Source organism: Lissotriton helveticus, chromosome 8 (assembly GCF_964261635.1).
Source record: "Lissotriton helveticus chromosome 8, aLisHel1.1, whole genome shotgun sequence".
In the NCBI taxonomy this organism is placed as follows: domain Eukaryota; kingdom Metazoa; phylum Chordata; class Amphibia; order Caudata; family Salamandridae; genus Lissotriton; species Lissotriton helveticus.
In genome coordinates, this window is record NC_136069.1 from 277953162 (window position 1) to 277970406 (window position 17245).

General features: G+C 50.1%; 1 protein-coding gene across 1 annotated transcript in view; it reads right to left on the reverse strand.

The window, feature by feature from the left end:
* Window positions 1-17245, reverse strand: part of CWF19L2 (CWF19 like cell cycle control factor 2) — a 1282529-nt gene that overhangs the window by 1002803 nt on the left and 262481 nt on the right. Inside the window, exon 4 of the mRNA XM_078657031.1 lies at window positions 3641-3757. Coding sequence (XP_078513157.1) covers window positions 3641-3757 — 117 coding nt within the window. The remainder of the gene's footprint in view (window positions 1-3640; window positions 3758-17245) is intronic.

The following is a 17245-nucleotide window of genomic DNA, read 5'->3' on the forward strand; positions in this document are numbered from 1 at the left end:
TGTGTGAAATGAGTGAGTGGACAATTGTGTTCATCTAACAAGCCGCAAATACCTTTCGTATGGTTACTACACAATGGAACATTGAAATCCCCCTCCCCCCCCCAAATTACGTAGCATGCAGATGATGGGTGCTTGTTACGATATTCGTTTACAACAGAAGAAATTACTTTCACAGACTTAACACATTCAGCCGGGCAAAGGTTGTTATAAAAATTAATGAAGAAATATATCGTACGAATACTAAATACAACCGTGATAAATTGAAAGTTCGCAGTGGTAAAAAGATCTGAAGAATTTATTAAAGATAACTTGTTGGAAATATATACCACTAAACCTCCCTTGGATCTGCCATGAGTAGTAGAGCTGGCAGGGGAGTGGAACGTTTTATAGCCCTGAATGTGAATAGGATCGATAGCCCATGTTTCCTGTAAGCAAACTATTTGATGGGAGGTTACTATGTCTAACCAGGATTTAAGTTTTAATTTTGAGCGAAGGCCCGCCACGTTCCAAAATAGAACAGAGAACTGAGGGGATAGGGGAGAGAGCTTACTAATGTTCAACTTGTGGTTGGTAGTTGGAATACGTGAACTGAGAGGAATATGTACTGGTGAGGCAGCAGGGTGGGTCGTAGTATGAACAACTTTATTAGAAAGGGGGGGTTTGTGGGAAATAGGCAATAAGATTAGTGCATCTTGGATTGGTGCTTCTGAAGTTAGTACTTCAGAGATAGGTGGAATAGTAATATGAAGGAAAGGGGTCGGAGAATAACCAGATTGTTCTGGAGGGTTAATCGTTGGGGAAAGAGGGGAAGGGTTTTCCAGAAAACTGGCGGGTGGTGGTCAATCCACCATTTCCAGGCAGTCATATCTGTTGGTCAATGGCACACCACTCCATCCAAAGGTTGGGACTACATCCCTGCCCCCAGTACTTGGCCAATTAGTCCAATCACGTCTTCTATTCCAGTTACCAACTTGGGTCCAGTTCCATTCTGGGCCGGTGTTATAGTGTTGGGCTGGAGGATAGAAGAAGGATAGTCTTTAGGTACCGATTCCATCAGAAGTATATTGCGTACCTCAAGAGCAGATATGCTCTACGGTGTGGGGGTCCTCAAAGTTGACAATAATACAGTCACCCAGGAGAGATTTTGGCTCTTTTCCTAACCAGGGGACTCTACGAACTGATGTGACTCTATTGTTAGAGTATGGGGGAAGGGGCCTATTGACGGATAGCCAGTGAAGTACCTTATTTCTAAGGGACCAACCTGGCTCCTCCGAATTTGGGTTCAGCTCGGGGAACCCTGTCATAATGACAACGTAAGGGGCGGCTTCTGGGGGAAGATGAATAGAGGAAGCAGCCTTCCTTCTGTTCTTATAGGTGGTGTTTTGTGGCCCTGGGATATTTATATGCTTGGAAAGCAGGATGGTGGGCTGAACAGGAGGGGGGACAGGGGTGTTAGTTAAGATAACGGATTTTGTCGCCCTTGGAAGTGTAGGTTTGGGGTGTATTGCCGCTGCAGTAGTAGTGGATTTTGTTACCGTCGCCCCATCATTGGGATTTTTGGGTTTTGATTTATGGGCCGTGGTTTGAGCTAATGTGGGGCCAGGGGCGGACCCTTTGCTTGTTTTTTTTAATGTTGAGGATAACTCTTCTATCTGTTTTTCTATTTTTGTGAGGGTCAGTTCGAGTGGGTGGACATATGATTTAATTAGTGCCCCTATCCTGTCTAGAAGGTCGTTATTAACACCACTAAGCTCACTAATACTACCCGCATTAGAATTAACACTGAGATTGGGTGATGTGGTGGAGAGGTTTATTGTATCGGAAAGAATGGTGTTCCCCTCGTCCGGCAGAGGGGCAGCTTGTTTGGGGGTTTGATCGGTGGGTGGGAGTTGGGGATTAATATGCGTCGTTTTTTGAGGTTTCTTGTGAGAGGTTTTGTTTTGCTGGAGACTCCTGTTATGCTGGGGATTCTTTTTATTCTTTTTGTTCTTGGGTATCGCTCCCTCCCTTATACCCCGGATTGTGGTTAAGGTGGAATCATCTCAGCTCGGGCTAGTAAAAAGAGCTGGTGTCTGCTCCAATGACTTAGAGAGCTGTGGTGGTTGAAGAACTGATAGCTCGAAGGAGTCTGACAGGTCCACAGTAGCTGGGACTAAATGAGGGTCAGCGTGATCTTCGAGTAGGGTAACAGGTTCAAGAGGATGTAATGGGGATTTGGCTGCCGCCAATAAGCCCAACGAGGAGCGCTTGGCAGCGTTCAAATCCTGTGAGACCCTCCGTTCTAGTAAAAGGACGCCTTGGTTGATGGCGTCGTTTGCTCTATCAATGAACTGGTCTATGGGGCCGGTAGTTTGGGCGATACGAAGTGCCTTGTTACTCCTAGTGCCTCTCGGTGACATAGTTCAGGATTGTGAGTCCCAAGAAGAAGTATTATACACGGTAATGGGAACTACAACAATGTACATAAAGCGATGTAGAAAATACAGAGATACAAATGTCAATGGGGTGGCCCAGTCCAGTCTTACCCTGTCTTGAACGGGCTTAAACGGGCCCGCCCTTTGCCCGGGCTTAGCACCGGGCGCTCGCGCGCGCGTCCCGCTTCGCGGAGGGCCTAAACTGCTATTATAGCCCTCAGCAGGCAAGGGGGCGTGTCCGCTGCGGGAAGAGGCTGCAGCTGTTAGAATCGCCTCGCAGTCCCGCAGAGGTGATGGAGGGATCGGCGGCACTCCAATTATGCCGGTATTGCGCTTGGATAGCGTCCTTATAGCCCCAGCAGAAGTGAAATCAGGACTCCCAGTCCCTCGCAGGTCCAAACAGCAGCAGGAGTTACAAGTGAGTAGCACCCGCGGAGCGGGTGCTGCGAAAGGTTGTACCTTCGGCAGGCAAGGGGGCGTGTCCGCTGCGGGAAGAGGCTGCAGCTGTTAGAATCGCCTCGCAGTCCCGCAGCGGTGAAGGAGGGATCGGCGGCACTCCAATTATGCCGGTATTGCGCTTGGATAGCGTCCTTAGAGCCCCAGCAGAAGTGAAATCAGGACTCCCAGTCCCTCGCAGGTCCAAACAGCAGCAGGAGTTACAAGTGAGTAGCACCCGCCAGTGACCCATTTTAGTGTCAAGCCAGTCCTTTGTTAGTGTCAGTTACTTTATGGAAGGATGTAAGTGGGAAAGAGTTACAAGTTAGGGGGTGGATACTGACCACAAATCTACTCTTCCGTTTCTCCTCTGCCAAGTCTTAGTTTACAGTGAGACCACCAAACAACTTTGTAAAGCATGGTTTAAAGCTATCTATTTAACCAACAGTACCAGCTTAAAAAAATAACATTTTCTTCGTGGCTAATTATCCTAACAATACAACATACAGATATTTGATGCCAACCCACGTATATAATGGGTAATTACAGTTATTTTAAACTTGTTGTTACATTGCGGCAAAAAAACCTTAGATTTCAAAAGGAGGTACATGTTAAAAAGGAAAAGACAGTAATGATTAAACTTCTTCTTAAGTAATACTCCTGCTGCAAGCAAGAATGAAAGGTTCTAAAGGCAACCATTTCTCTTTTATGGCACAGAATCCCCAAAAGAGCAACTAGTTGAATACAATTGCTTTAATGATCAGTTGCGTTAATTATCTGCGTAATCTCACCTGGACAGGAGCAGCTGTTTCATCTTTGCCTGACTGCTCTTTATTAATTTTCCATGCCTTTTCGATACTAGGTGAATGGGTGACTGCGGATGACTCGACCCACTCATCTTCTGAATCCTTAAAAAAAAAAAAAAAGTACGGCATTCAATATAGGTATTTATCCACTGTTGCGGTATTGTGCATTTCAATAGTGCAAGAACCAATTTAGTTGTAGGCATTGATCATATACAGAAACTCTGTTTCAGGTAGAGGGATAATACGGTCCATGTTCTCACCACTGCTGGCTGCAGCTGCCTCCAAGTCATTACTATTCTCTGGGATGCCTGCTCCTACAATCAGATTCAGTACCCTCTGAGTAGCTCAAAGTTGTAAACTGAGTGTTCACACAAAAGCCCCAACTGAAATGTCCCAAGGCAATGACAAGCATGCAAATTAATGGCTAGACTGACACACACTGCCTTGGACAATCACCTCCCTCCTCAGCAGGTAGAGCACAGTCAGTAGGCGGAAATAGTAAGTGTTCTGAAATCTCACTACTGTACGTGTACCGACAATAAATTGTCTAGTGAGTACCAAGAGTTCAATTACCGGTAGCAAAGGTGTCCTGCAATACAGTCACATGCCCCTCTTCAGTGAAGCCTTCTGAAGGAATCGCTAAGAGTTTTAAGGTATCCTCAGTCAAAACATAGGGTTCATTTTCAATGCAAGGCAAAATAGAGATAACTCCAGCTACCCTTCTATCCCCACCGAGAAACTCTCTCGTCAACCTCAAGATATCTTCTTGGATAGCCCAATAACGGGTGATTTCTTGGTTTCCCTTCTCTTTTATACTTACTTCTGGAAGCCAACGCACATCTCACTCGGTCAGGAGGCATTACAAGGCCTTTTCAATCTTTCTTAATTGGCATGTCATGGACTGTCCTTCCTTATTTAAGTAGAGAGACCTTCGGAAAGCTGTTTTATTTCTCTCACTGCACCTCCACCTGATTACAACTTCAGGAGGCAGGCTTCAATTGTCCATAAATATCCCTATGGGGTTTTCTGGGTAAACGTACGCCAGCACCCTCCTTAGGGTCCTAAAATCAATAAGCTGGGAGACCATTAAACATCTGTACATTTTTAGAACACACAGAATATACACAAAGGGGAAAACTAGAGATAGGGATTAAAAGTTACAGTTAATTTTAAAAAAAGTTTGAAAAATAATCAGAAAGCAAAATGTTGCTAGTTCATGGGGTGCCATACAACATAACCTGAGTGCTCTTAAGAGCTGATTTGCAATGGAGCTTGGTCAGGTAAAGGTTGATGGTTTGTACAAGTCAAAAATGATAACTTCAGCATTAGAAAAAAGTTATTAATGCTAATATTTTCTGCATACCTTTTCATGAAGATGTAACACAAAAGGAGAAGCTACACATGCAGGAAGCAATCTCTGAATACAAACTATGTATTGCTGTAGGCACAGGATGGGTTTTGGTTCAAAAAGGAAGTTACACCAGTGGCCGCAGCAGATGGGACAGTATGCAAGTCACTCAACAAACCAGTGATGGAGGGACTGGATATTATTTTTTATAGTGCATGATTAGCCAGGCTGTCCTTGCGCTCAAACTGATTGCCAGACTGCTCTATAATTAAGGAAGGGAAAATAGGTCTTTTTTAGGTCGAGGACCGTCCCACGCAGTGGGCGGAGCCGAAGATTTAATGATTCTTAGAGGGGGCTTGGAACCCGCCCCTCTTCTCTATTGGCTGGCCTAGTAAATGCTGGCCAGCCATTGGAGGAGAGGGGCGTCACTCGGTCCAAGCCCCGTCTTTTTCGGATTCGGGGGCATTTTTTTAAGCTTCTTTCTTGTTTTCTTTCTCTCCTCTTCCCATTGGCTGGAATTTTACCTTCCAGCCAATGGGAAGAGGAGAGAAAGAAAGCCACGCCCCCGAATCGGAAAATGACCGTGCTTTCTCTGAGGCATTTCTTCCTTGCCTCGGAGAAACATGGTTGTGCTTCTTCAACACTTCCCGTTCTCTGAGCTGGGAAATTCCTGTCGGGGAAGCGGTGAAGTATAAAGACGCAGCAGGGCTGGCAGGTGGGACTCTTACTCTCTATGCCAGTTTAGCCTGCAGCGAGGGGAGGAGGCACTGTATAAAGTAGCCACATAACGCGACGAGCAGGTTCAGCTTTTTGAAAAAGAGGAAACTAGTAGTGTGGAAACACAGCGACCACACGCTAAAGCGCCGCGTATCCACTCTCCTGCTATCTCTTACGGAGACAAATTCACAAAGACCGCACGCATACAGAACGTCACTGATTCTGCAGTAGACCCCCGCTGTCCGGTGACAGTTGGCGCCTGGGGATATATTAATTTCTGTGCCTGTGTTGGATTGTGCCCGTTGAGTGGGATGTAGCGACTTCTGGCACTCTGCGCCATCCTGACGGCTGTGGGCTGTTGTTGGTGGCCGCCATGTTAAAAGAGGCGTACTAGATTTATTTGATAAGTATTCCCGAACTATCCGTAGTTAGACACAGTGATTTTATCGAAAATGTAATACATTTCTTCGTAGAAGCAAAAACATTTCTGAGAGGAACCAATTTGCTACCGTTAGTATTATTTATATACATACTAGATATGTATGTGATTCTAGTCAAACACAACTGACGTGCTTGCCTTTTTACGGTGACAAACAATACTTTTATATTTTTATACGTCTTGGGTGTTAGTCATGTTTCCGTTACAGTTAACTCGGCATGACTTCACTTTAAAAAGTCCGCCCTATTAGCCAGTTCTGCTTCGAGGGTACGCCATCAACATTTTTCGTTAGCACACGACGCGCCAAACATGGGCATGCTACCGAACCAGGATTTGGTAAACGGAAAAGGCTTGATGACGTGACAGCGGATGCCGTTTGTTTGACTTTACAGCTCATTTCTGATGTTTGCCATCCAAGTAAACAGTATGCACGATAAAATAGCAGTACCTTTTTTTTCTTGTGGATTTACCCTGGGGTACTTACTTCGGAAGTTATTTATGCGATTTAAAAAAAAAAAAAATTCCTTACACTATAAACTTCCTATTTTTTGGGAAGTTCTGAAACCGTAATCTAAATGTTTTTTGTTGTTTTTTATAAAGTACTTGTCACGTATTGACGTCACCACAGCTAGATAGGCACAGATTATTTCGCCACAGCGTACCGGCAGGGACCAACTGTCCAGTAATAACTTTGTGTACCGATCATTGTTAGTGCCAATATCGCGTCGGTAACTTATTTATTGACCGTCCTTCCATTCTACAAGGCTACTGACTGTGATTTTAGTGCTTTGGCGAAATGGCCAACTCGATTGGGATGTACATCAAAGTGTACTTCGTCTTTTTACTGCTTACTGAGATTAATCCATTTTGCCTTTCCCTCTGTTAAATTGTAAATTGGAGAATGTTGTTACTGTTCAAACCCAAGATTGTATTCCATCCGTAATCTTGCGTTCTGGGCAATATCTGCATCTTCCTATGGTGCCTATGTATTTGGTAAATGCCCTTAACTATGCTTTCTATTTCAATGGTGGATCTTCACCGGTCTGTAAAATTAATGTTGGTGGGTCAACCCTTTGCATGGTGAGATTCAAATAACCAGGGTGTACTGGTCTTTAAATGTGACCATTCATATTCGTGAGAAGAAAGCAAGCTGTGCTGTGCTACACTTTACATTAAATGTTTCCATTTTGTCACTCGGCAAGATCAACAGTGCACCTCTTACGTTGTTTGTCTGTCCGTTTCACATACACATATTTCCTCCTTTGACTGGAGAAAAGGCCAACCCTGAATTTGTTACAATAGTATCAGTAAATAAACCAATGGTTTAGTACTGACACATTACGTAGCGAGTTTTTTTATCTTTATATATTTTGGTGTTAGAGCACGTGAATGCCTAAATAATAGCAATTTTCTTTTGCTTGCATTTGTATAGTGCCATTTCGGTGTTTGATGCATCCCTGAAGCACCCACTTTTCATGTGGTTCTGAAGTTAATATTGCAAACCTGAGTACTATAAATTTTGTAGAGCAAGTATCTCAACTTCACCCAGAACAGTCTACCTCTGCTCACCCATCCTTTTATCCTCTCAATTCTCTGGTAAACCCCCTTGATACATTTCAAACACCCGTTTGTTATCAAATCATACCCACACCTCTCTGGTATTAATTAACTACATGGTGGTATTCTGGTAATATTTTTTTGATCTCCCCGCCTCCCCGCCCTTCCCTCCTGCCCCAAGATCTAAGCAGGAATTTACTACTGGGAATGAATGATGGCTGATTTACTTTGTAAGTGACATGCTAAAAATAATATACACTGTGCCTTCGTAGTGAACTAGGTACACACACTCACACACTTTTGTGAGTCTGTATTCCCCCAAAAAGGTACATGATCCGCAATTTGAGTTTTTGCTGCACATTCCACTTTTGACCATTGTAACTATTTGGTGTGTGGTGTGGGTGGAAGAGAAGGCAAGTGAGAAGTGGATTCCATGTTAAGCTCACTGAGTAGAGGTTTCCATGCTGTGTCTTTGCTTAGTTATTTCTTGGAGTTAAACATCTGAAAACAGAGGCAGCCACTGTGAGCTTAACCGTTCAGTGTAGCTTGTGACCTTGGTCACATGTATTCTAAAAATTACTGCAGCTGTGTTTGGTTTTGCCTTACATAATGTGGGAACTCATGGCATTGCCATCTACTAGGCACACTGAGAAGTGTAGACCTATGTTTAATGTTAAGACAGTGTCCCCCGCTTTAGCAACTGATGCTGCCATTTACATCAAAAGCTTTATGGGCAACTCTGAGAGATGAGACACCAACTTTTAAGGCAACAGAGAAAATATAATTCTGCCTTCAGGCGTTCATTTTGAAGGATACATTTTTCCACCTTTTGTGTAGGGTAATCTGCCCACACTAACCCCACTTTCGAAGCTGGCCCTTCTGATGAACAAACAGACGTACCAAAGCTGATAAATCTAATTTAGAAAGACTTTATTAGAATGAGTGCACAAACTATTATATTTTTTTTTTAATTTTTTTTTTCATTATCAGTGTGCAAAACACAAAATAAAACAGTACAACGAGCGACATCTCTGAATCATAGTCTACACATGGGCAACGTACTTTAGGAAAAAGAGTTCAACGGCAGTGCAGCATAGTTAGTCCAAAGTCGAAGTCCAATCCAGGAGGCCAGCCGGAGCCGAGGCTAGCCGTCTCGTGCACTAAGTGCTGAGCCCGTTGAAAGGTGCCATGATCGTCGCAGAACAGGAACGAACCCCCCACCCATCCCTCCCCTCCCCCCCCCCCGTGGTGATGACAGCCATTCATTCATACATACACACTACTCTCATTTAAAGTTGAAATAGGTGGAGCGCGCGCACCGAGGAAGGGCAGACTGCCGAGGGCAATCCCCATGAAAGGAATCGGACCAGAGGGCCCCAGCGAAAGATGAAGTTCTTAAAGTTCCCCAGAAAGATGTCCGCCACTCTCTCCACACTCAGAAGTCTCCACATCCTCGCGTGCCAGAGGGAGATCGCTGGAGCGGCCGGCGTCTTCCATGCCGCTGCAAGGGTGAGTTTAGCCGCCCCAAGACAGAGCCAGAGAATTTGCTTATCGGCTCTCGTTTGGTGTTCAAGGCCTGGGTCCCGAAGCCCGAGTAGGACATGTTCTAGTGAGGTAGATATCGGGTAGCCCAGGATGTCCTTGAGGTGGGACAAGATCTCCTCCCAATAAGGGCGAATGATCGGGCAGTCCCACCAGATATGGCGGAAATCCCCCAAGAACCCGCAGCCTCTCCAACAACGGTCGGAAGCGGATGGAAAGATGCGGTGCAGTTTGGATGGGCATAAGTACCAGTCCATCATTGTTTTGAGATGGGCTTCTCGCAGCGCTATCGAGCGATTATGCGCCGAGACGTCCCGCCAGAGGCCTGCCCATTCGGCATCGGAGATGTCTCTCCCGATCGTTTCCTCCCAATGTCCCATATAGCGTGGGCGGGGCGATGCCGCCGTAGTGAGCAGCAATTTATAGAGAAAGGAGATGGCCCCCTTCATGGTGGTAGTGCGCAGGAGGAAGGCCTCGAAGGCGGAAGGCGGTCTCGTAGCAGCATCACCCGTCCCTGGGGAGGTAGCCCAGTGGAGGAGCTGGAGATGGTGATACCGCTCAGACGGGGAACCCCGTAGTCTCTCATGCAATTAGTGAAGGTGAGCGGAACGGTACCATGGAAAAGGTGAGTAAGTGCTCGACAGCCTCCCTCACGCCACAAACGAAAGGGCCCCTCCTGCATCGCGGGGGGGAAGGCCGGGTTGAAATGAATGGGGATAAAGGGCGACGGGAACGTCGTCCAATGATCATCGCCTGAGACTGTTTCCCACACTTTCAGCACCGTGCTGGTAGGGGTACTGATATAGGCATTCCTGGGCCTATCACTCTTGGGCTTCCAAGCGAGATCCCATACGGACCGACCGGCGACACTCCTGTCCATATGCAGCCAGTGTTTCTCCGAGAGTTGCTGGGACCATTCCACTAAAACTTGCAGTTGTGCCGCTTTATAATACAGGTGCATATCGGGAAGACCCACTCCTCCATCCGACCGCAATCGGCGCAATGTAAAGAAGGAGAAGCGGGCACGCCCGTCCTGCCAGATTAAGCGTAGCATCAGGGTTTTGAGGCGTCTAAAAAAATCTAGGTCCAGCGGGATCGGAAGAGCCTGGAAAAGGTAGAGGAACTTAGGGAGGAGAACCATCTTAATGGCGTGTATCCTACCTAGCCAAGAGATGTACTTGGGCTTCCAGCGGGCTAAGTCAGCCCGGATGGACGACAGCAGCGGAGGGAAATTCGCCGCAAACAGGCCCACCACAGTGGGTGTTAAGCGGACCCCCAGATACAAGAGGGAGCCGGTCGCCCAGGACAGGGGGGTCAGAGGCCGTACCCGCTCCTCCTCAGCCGGTGATAGCGTGAGGTTCAGGATGTACGACTTCCAAAGTTTACCTTAAAGCCGGCTACCTCCTCAAATTCGGACAGGACCTCCTGGACGTGTGGGAGCGAGCAAGCAGGATCTCCTATGGACAGCAGAACGTCATCAGCGAAGAGTGAGATTTTGTGTTGCTCTCCCGTGAAGGTAAGGCCCCGAATCCCCTCATGCTGCCGCACCACCAACCCCAGCGGTTCAATGCTAAGCGCAAAGAGCAGAGGGGAGAGAGGACAGCCCTGTCTAGTGCCTCGGGAGTGGGAGAAGAAGGGTGACAGATGGCCATTAACGGTAACTCTGGAGCGGGGAGTACTGTAGTTCGCCCGGATCATCGTGATGAATTTATCCGAGAAACCGAAGGCCGCCAGGGTACTAAACAAAACCCCCCAATCCACGCGATCGAAGGCCTTCTCCGCGTCCAATCCCACTAGCACCGCTGGGATGCGGAATCTATCGGCCTTTTCGATCAAATGGATCACCCGGCGTAAATTATCGTGGGTCTGGCGTCCCGAGATAAAGCCCGACTGGTCCGGGTGGATGAGGACCGGCATCAGCTCCTGGAGGCGTCGAGCAATAATAGACGAATACAATTTCGCGTCGATGTTCAAAAGGGCGATCGGCCGGTAGGAAGAGCATTGAGCGGGATCCTTCCCGGGTTTAGGAATGACCGAGACCACCGCCTCAGCCATAGAGCCCGAGATGCCGCCAGACTCCGCCATCGCATTGAAGAGATCCGTAAGATGGTCACAGATCTCGGTGGCGAAAGCCTGATAAAGAAGGGCGGTATATCCGTCAGGTCCCGGCGCCTTGTGAGGCTTCAGGGCCTTGATGGCGTCCAGAATTTGCTCCCGAGAGAAAGGGGCCGTTAAGCGTTTGTTGCGGTCAGCAGAGACTTGAGGCAGTGACAAGTCGGCCAGATATCGCCGTTGCGTATCGTGAGCGTCACCTCTATAGAGATCAGCGTAAAAGCGGCCAAACAGGGCAGCCTTTTCCTCGTCACGGTGAAGAGGGTCCCCCGCTCCGTCCCGCATGCTTCCAATGTATTCCCTTTCCCGTTTATCTCGGAGTTGACGTGCTAAATGCCTCCCCACCTTGTTACCCTGAGCGTAGGAAGCGTGGCGCAGCCGCAGTAGAGTAAATTCCGCCCTATTGTTGTAGAGGGCCCTCAATTTCCCCCGCACCGCAGTAAGAGGGCGAGGGGTTCAATTTATGCGCCGCTTCCAGATCGGTCAGCTCAGCCTCCAGTTTCTCACGTACCGCTCTCCGCAACTTGTTAAGATTGGCGTTGAGAGCGAGGCACGTGCCTCTCAAGGAAGCCTTACAGGCGTCCCAGGTCGTGAAGATGGAGGTGTCCGAGACCGGGTTCAGTGCCCAGAAGTCGCGAATGGCCGTTCGTAACGCTTTGCAAGAAGTGTCATCTTGGAGTAAGGCAGCAGGGAAATACCATTTGCGCAATCCGTCGCCTTTCGCCGACCAGCGCAACCCAAGGACCAGTAAGCTGTGATCGGAGACAGAGAGTGGAAAGATGCTGGAGTCGCGGACATCGCCCCGAAGAGCTTGGCTGAGAAAAACATGATCGAGCCTGGAATAAGAGCGATGGACAGCAGAAAAGAAAGTGTAGTCCCGGGAGTGGGGGTGCAGTGCGCGCCAACTATCAATCAAACCCATTTCACCTATCTTACGCTGCGTGGCTGAGGAGAACGTGCCGGCCTCGGCTCTAAGGGTGCCTGAACGATCCAGGGTTTTATCCCATACCATGTTAAAGTCACCGAGAAGAATCAAATGACCCTCCACAAAGTTCTCAATTTTCCGCAGCAGCTCTTGGAGAAAACTATTCTGCCCTGAGTTGGGAGCATACACCACCACAAAAGTACAAATCCTCTCATACAGCAACCCCTTGACCAGCAACCATCGGCCCTCTCTGTCACTCTGCATCCCTAGTGGCTGGAAATGAAGGGCCGCTCGAAACAGAAGGGCTACTCCCCTATGCTTGGTGGAAGCCGAGGACCTATAGATAAGCGGGAAGTGCCTATGCCTAAGGCGGAGCTCATCTTTACGCGCCAAGTGGGTTTCCTGCAGACCCACCACGTCAAGCTGATGGTCTATCAAGTATTTCCATATTTTTGGGCGTTTCTGTGGCGAATTCAAGCCCTTCACATTCCAAGTAGCAATATTAAGTGACATAGAGGTAAGGGAAAGTCACCCGCTCTGAAGTCGATACCCTCACCCGCCTCCCCGAACCAGTCCAGTCAGTACCTCAGTTCCACTCCCCCCTTCCCTACAGCCAACAGCGACCCACACACCAACAGCAGCACGCATAACAGTCCACGCAATCCTGTCATCACCACCCCATCGAACACCCCACCCAAACTCCCCAACCCCCGTCCCTCCTTCCCCCCAACAGTCCCCCCCGCATACCACCCGTCCGAGCATCCAGAATCCAACAGGCCCCGCCCCTCAGTAGCCCGCCATGTCCCACCCATCCCTCCCCGTCCCAACCCAAAAACAAAAACAAGAACAGAAAAAATGTACTTAGCAGACCCCTCGGGGAACAGTTTGAAGTGGTCCTCTTGGGCTGGGGGTGTGGTATCCAGTGCGGGATCCCACAGGCCACGGTACGGGGTGTCTTCTCCAAAAGTACACTGAACCCACGGTACCTGGCAGGAAGCGCCCCTCCGGCACTAGCCCGCTGGCGGCTCAAGGTTCAAGCGGCACCGGAGCTTTGCTGGGACGACGCCAAAGTCGCCGAGGCCACCGAAGCCACTGCATCCCCTCTCTCTTGTAGGCGAGCTGCAGGGTCAGGCCGCCCACGATCAGAAGCCGGGCCTACTCTCTGCCATGAAGAGGAATGTCTGCGCCGTCGTTGCTGTGATCTGCCAGACCCCTGCGAAGGAGTCTCATCGTCCAGTCCCAACAGTTCTTTAGCCGCCTGGAGAGATCGAATCTGTGCAAGTCTGTTCTCCCACCGGAAGATGATGCGGAAGGGATGTCCCCAGGAATAGGAGATGTTGTGTTCCCGGAGGAAGGTGGTCACCGGGCGGAACTCCCGCCGCTTCTGAAGGGTCGTCGCTGCTAAGTCCTGGTACAGCTGCGGATGATGTTCTCTGAATTGCAAGGGAGAGAGAGTCCGCGCCTTCCGTAAGATCCGCTCCTTCAGCTGGAAGTCGTGCACACAGGCCAGGATGTCCGGGGGCGGCCCTCCACCCCGTCTAGGGAGACCGACCCTGTGCACTCTGTCCATTTTGATTTCCCGAACATCAGCATCATCCAGAACGTGCAAGAAAAGAGCTTGGACATAACTCCGCAGATCACCCGCTTCTCCGTCCCAGGGTACCGCCCGAATGCGGATGTTGTTCCGGCGGGAACGGTTTTCCAGGTCCTCCGCATGGGCCTGAAGATCCAAGTTCTGCTCCGTGAGCCTAATTATATCCTGCTGCAGCTGATGGATATCATTTGCCCCGTTTAGGTCATGGTCCTTCAGCGTGGCAACTCTTTCTCCGAGGTCATCCACTTCCCTCCGCACCTCCCGGAGGTCCGACGCTAGTTGGGCGCGAAGTTCAGAGATGTCTTCCTTGATGGAGGCAAAGAGCTCCGTCATGAAGGCCTTGGTTGCAGGGGCCTCATCGTCCGAGTTCTTGGGCGAGGCGCTTGGTCCAGGGGACTGTGGAAGTTGCGAATTCTTTGCTGCGCCATCCTTTCCGGCCTCCCCCTTGCGCAGCGAGGAGGACATCGCGACTCCTCCGGGGAGGGTAGCCGTCACCCCTCCGGTATTCACAAGGGCGCCTCAGCACCAGCTCCGGGGAATCAGGACGTGTACCGGCCTCCTCACAGTCGGGGCTCCGCAAAGTGCAGGTCTCAGTCCGTAGTCCAGGCGTCTGCCTCTAGCACTCCGCCACAGGGGGTAGCATCGTCAATGTTGCTGCTAGTGTTCCAGGGGGCAAGGCTCCCCAGCCTCCCGGTCCCGGCCGCTGTCTGGCCTCACCACGGCAAGCCGCCGCCGCACAACGCGTTCCACTCACCACTCGGGCCGCGTAGCTCACCAGCCGGGCCCCCAACGGAGGGCACCTCCACGACATCTCAGCACCCCAGAGGCACAGGCGCGGCACAAGCAGGGGGGCACCGGGTCCCCTCCGGAGGCTCCGTCCAGGCGTTCAAATCTCAGGGGGCCCGCTCTCAGGAAGGCCGCCCCAGCCTCCCACACACTTCAGGGACTGGGCCGATGAAAGATAGCACCGCTGCCGGGGCCCCCAGCGGCCGCTGGTCCCTCACCACGGGCTTCTCGCTCTGCCTGCTGCGCTCTTCCACCTCTCGCTCAGAGCCGCTCTCCAAAGCCACGGGGGGCAGCGCCAGTCCAAGGGGCCGGAGCTCCCTCTATGCCGCAGCTACACCGCCACGTTCTCGTCCGGCACCTGCAGAGCCCAGAGCCCGAGCCCGCCGCGTCGGGAGCGCGAAACACCAGCAGCAAGTGCTCCGGGGCCCTCCTCTTGGCCCTTTCCGATCGATGGCAATCTTCGACATCCCCACTCTACTGCAGGGCGCCCCTAGGAGTAGGTGCAGAGGGGGAGGTCGCGGCCGGGCCGCAGCGTCGGGTCCGTCGAAGCGTGGCCGGGGGGGAGGGGAAGCAGCGAGGGCGCCGCACTCACCCAGGCCACCCGGTCCTTCCTACCGACGCTCCCCTCCAAACTTCGCCTTCGGTGGGGTGTAGGGGTGAAGCGATGCGGGCCAAGGGCCGACCGCCCGTCTCCGTTGCGGCTCCGGCAGTGCTGGCTCCACGCAGCCGCGGAACGCGGACCGGAAGTTCGGTGCCCCTCCTTACGCAAGGCCGGGGATTGCTGGGCCACAGGCCGCCGTCACGGCAATGTCCGCCCCTGGGCTTCCACGGCCACAGCCGAAGCTCCGGGCCGGACCCTTCAGTTCCAGGGATCGCTGCAATCCCAAACGGGTGAAAGAGCAGGCCGCCTCAGGTGCTATTACAATGCGTAGCTGGGCTCAGCGCCGGAGGGACATGAGAAAGCGTCTCACTCCGTAGCCATCTTGGCCACACCCCCAAACTATTTTTTTTAACGGATTTAAACAATGATGCGTTGCAAGCCATCTCCTCGCTTTAGAAATAAAAACAAAAAAACATTTTAAAGGAAAAACTTGACATTTCTTGCATTTTTGACTTCCTAATTATTAGATACCTAAGCAGCTGGATCAATGCGAGTTTTTCCATTACGATCTGGCATTAGTCGTGCTTAATCCATGATCATTTTAGGACTATCGGTACCAGAATGCAAAGAAGACAGATCTGGCATTAGTCGTGCTTAATCCATGATCATTTTAGGACTGTCGGTACCAGAATGCAAAGAAGACACGTCCGCAGGCGCGAGCTCTGTGCGCCCGGATGCGGCCCAGCGCCAGAGCCTGCTGTCTCGTGAAGGTGAGTTCAAGTTGCATTGTGTGTGGGTCTGTATGTGTGTGTGTGTGGGTCTGTGTGCGTGTGGGTCTGTGTGCGTGTGGGTCTGTGTGCGTGTGGGTCTGCGTGCGGGCGGGTCTGCGTGCGGGCGGGTCTGCGTGCGGGCGGGTCTGCGTGCGGGCGGGTCTGCGTGCGGGCGGGTCTGCGTGCGGGCGGGTCTGCGTGTGGGCGGGTCTGCGTGTGGGCGGGTCTGCGTGTGGGCGGGTCTGCGTGTGGGCGGGTCTGTGTGTGGGTGGGTCTGTGTGTGGGCGGGTCTGTGTGTGGGTGGGTCTGTGTGTGGGTGGGTCTGTGTGTGTGTGGGTCTGTGTGGGTGGGTGTGTGTGGGTGGCTTTGTGTGTGTGTGGGTGGCTCTGTGTGTGTGTGGGTGGCTCTGTGTGTGTGTGGGTGGCTCTGTGTGTGTGTGGGTGGCTCTGTGTGTGGGTGGGTGGCTCTGTGTGTGTGTGGGTGGCTCTGTGTGTGTGGGTGGCTCTGTCTCTCTACAACTCACAATACTCACTGAAATACTCACTCTATACTACTCACTCGTACACTCCTTGATACTAAATATTACACTCTAGACTACTCGCTCTCAAATACTCTCTACTAATAACTCTCTACTACTCACTCTAATACTGCACTACTTACTCTACAACTCTCTAATACAGCCTAATAGATTTACTAATGAGAAAAAATGCTGTACGGTACTAACTCTAATACTCTACAAAAAACTGTCTACTACACACAACTTACTACACACTACTACGCTCTTTACTACTCACTCTCTAATATTCTCACTCCTCACTGTACTAGTTACACAACAAATATCTAATACTCTCTACTCACTATACTACTCAATATCAACTACTCACTACTACTCACTCTACTACTAAAGTACTTACTCAACAACTCTCTAATACTCCCTACTCACTTTAGTACACAAATAAATACTCTAAGGTGCTCACTATAACGCTCTATTACACTCTACTACACACCCTTTACTACGCTCTCTACTCACAAACACTCACTCAAATAGTCACTCTATAATACTCACTATCAAATATTATCAATACTCACTCGAATACTTACTATACGACTCCATAACACTCTACCCACTGTATTACTCAATATCAACTACTCGCTACTACTCACTGTACTAAATAGTATCTAATGTATAGTACTTACTA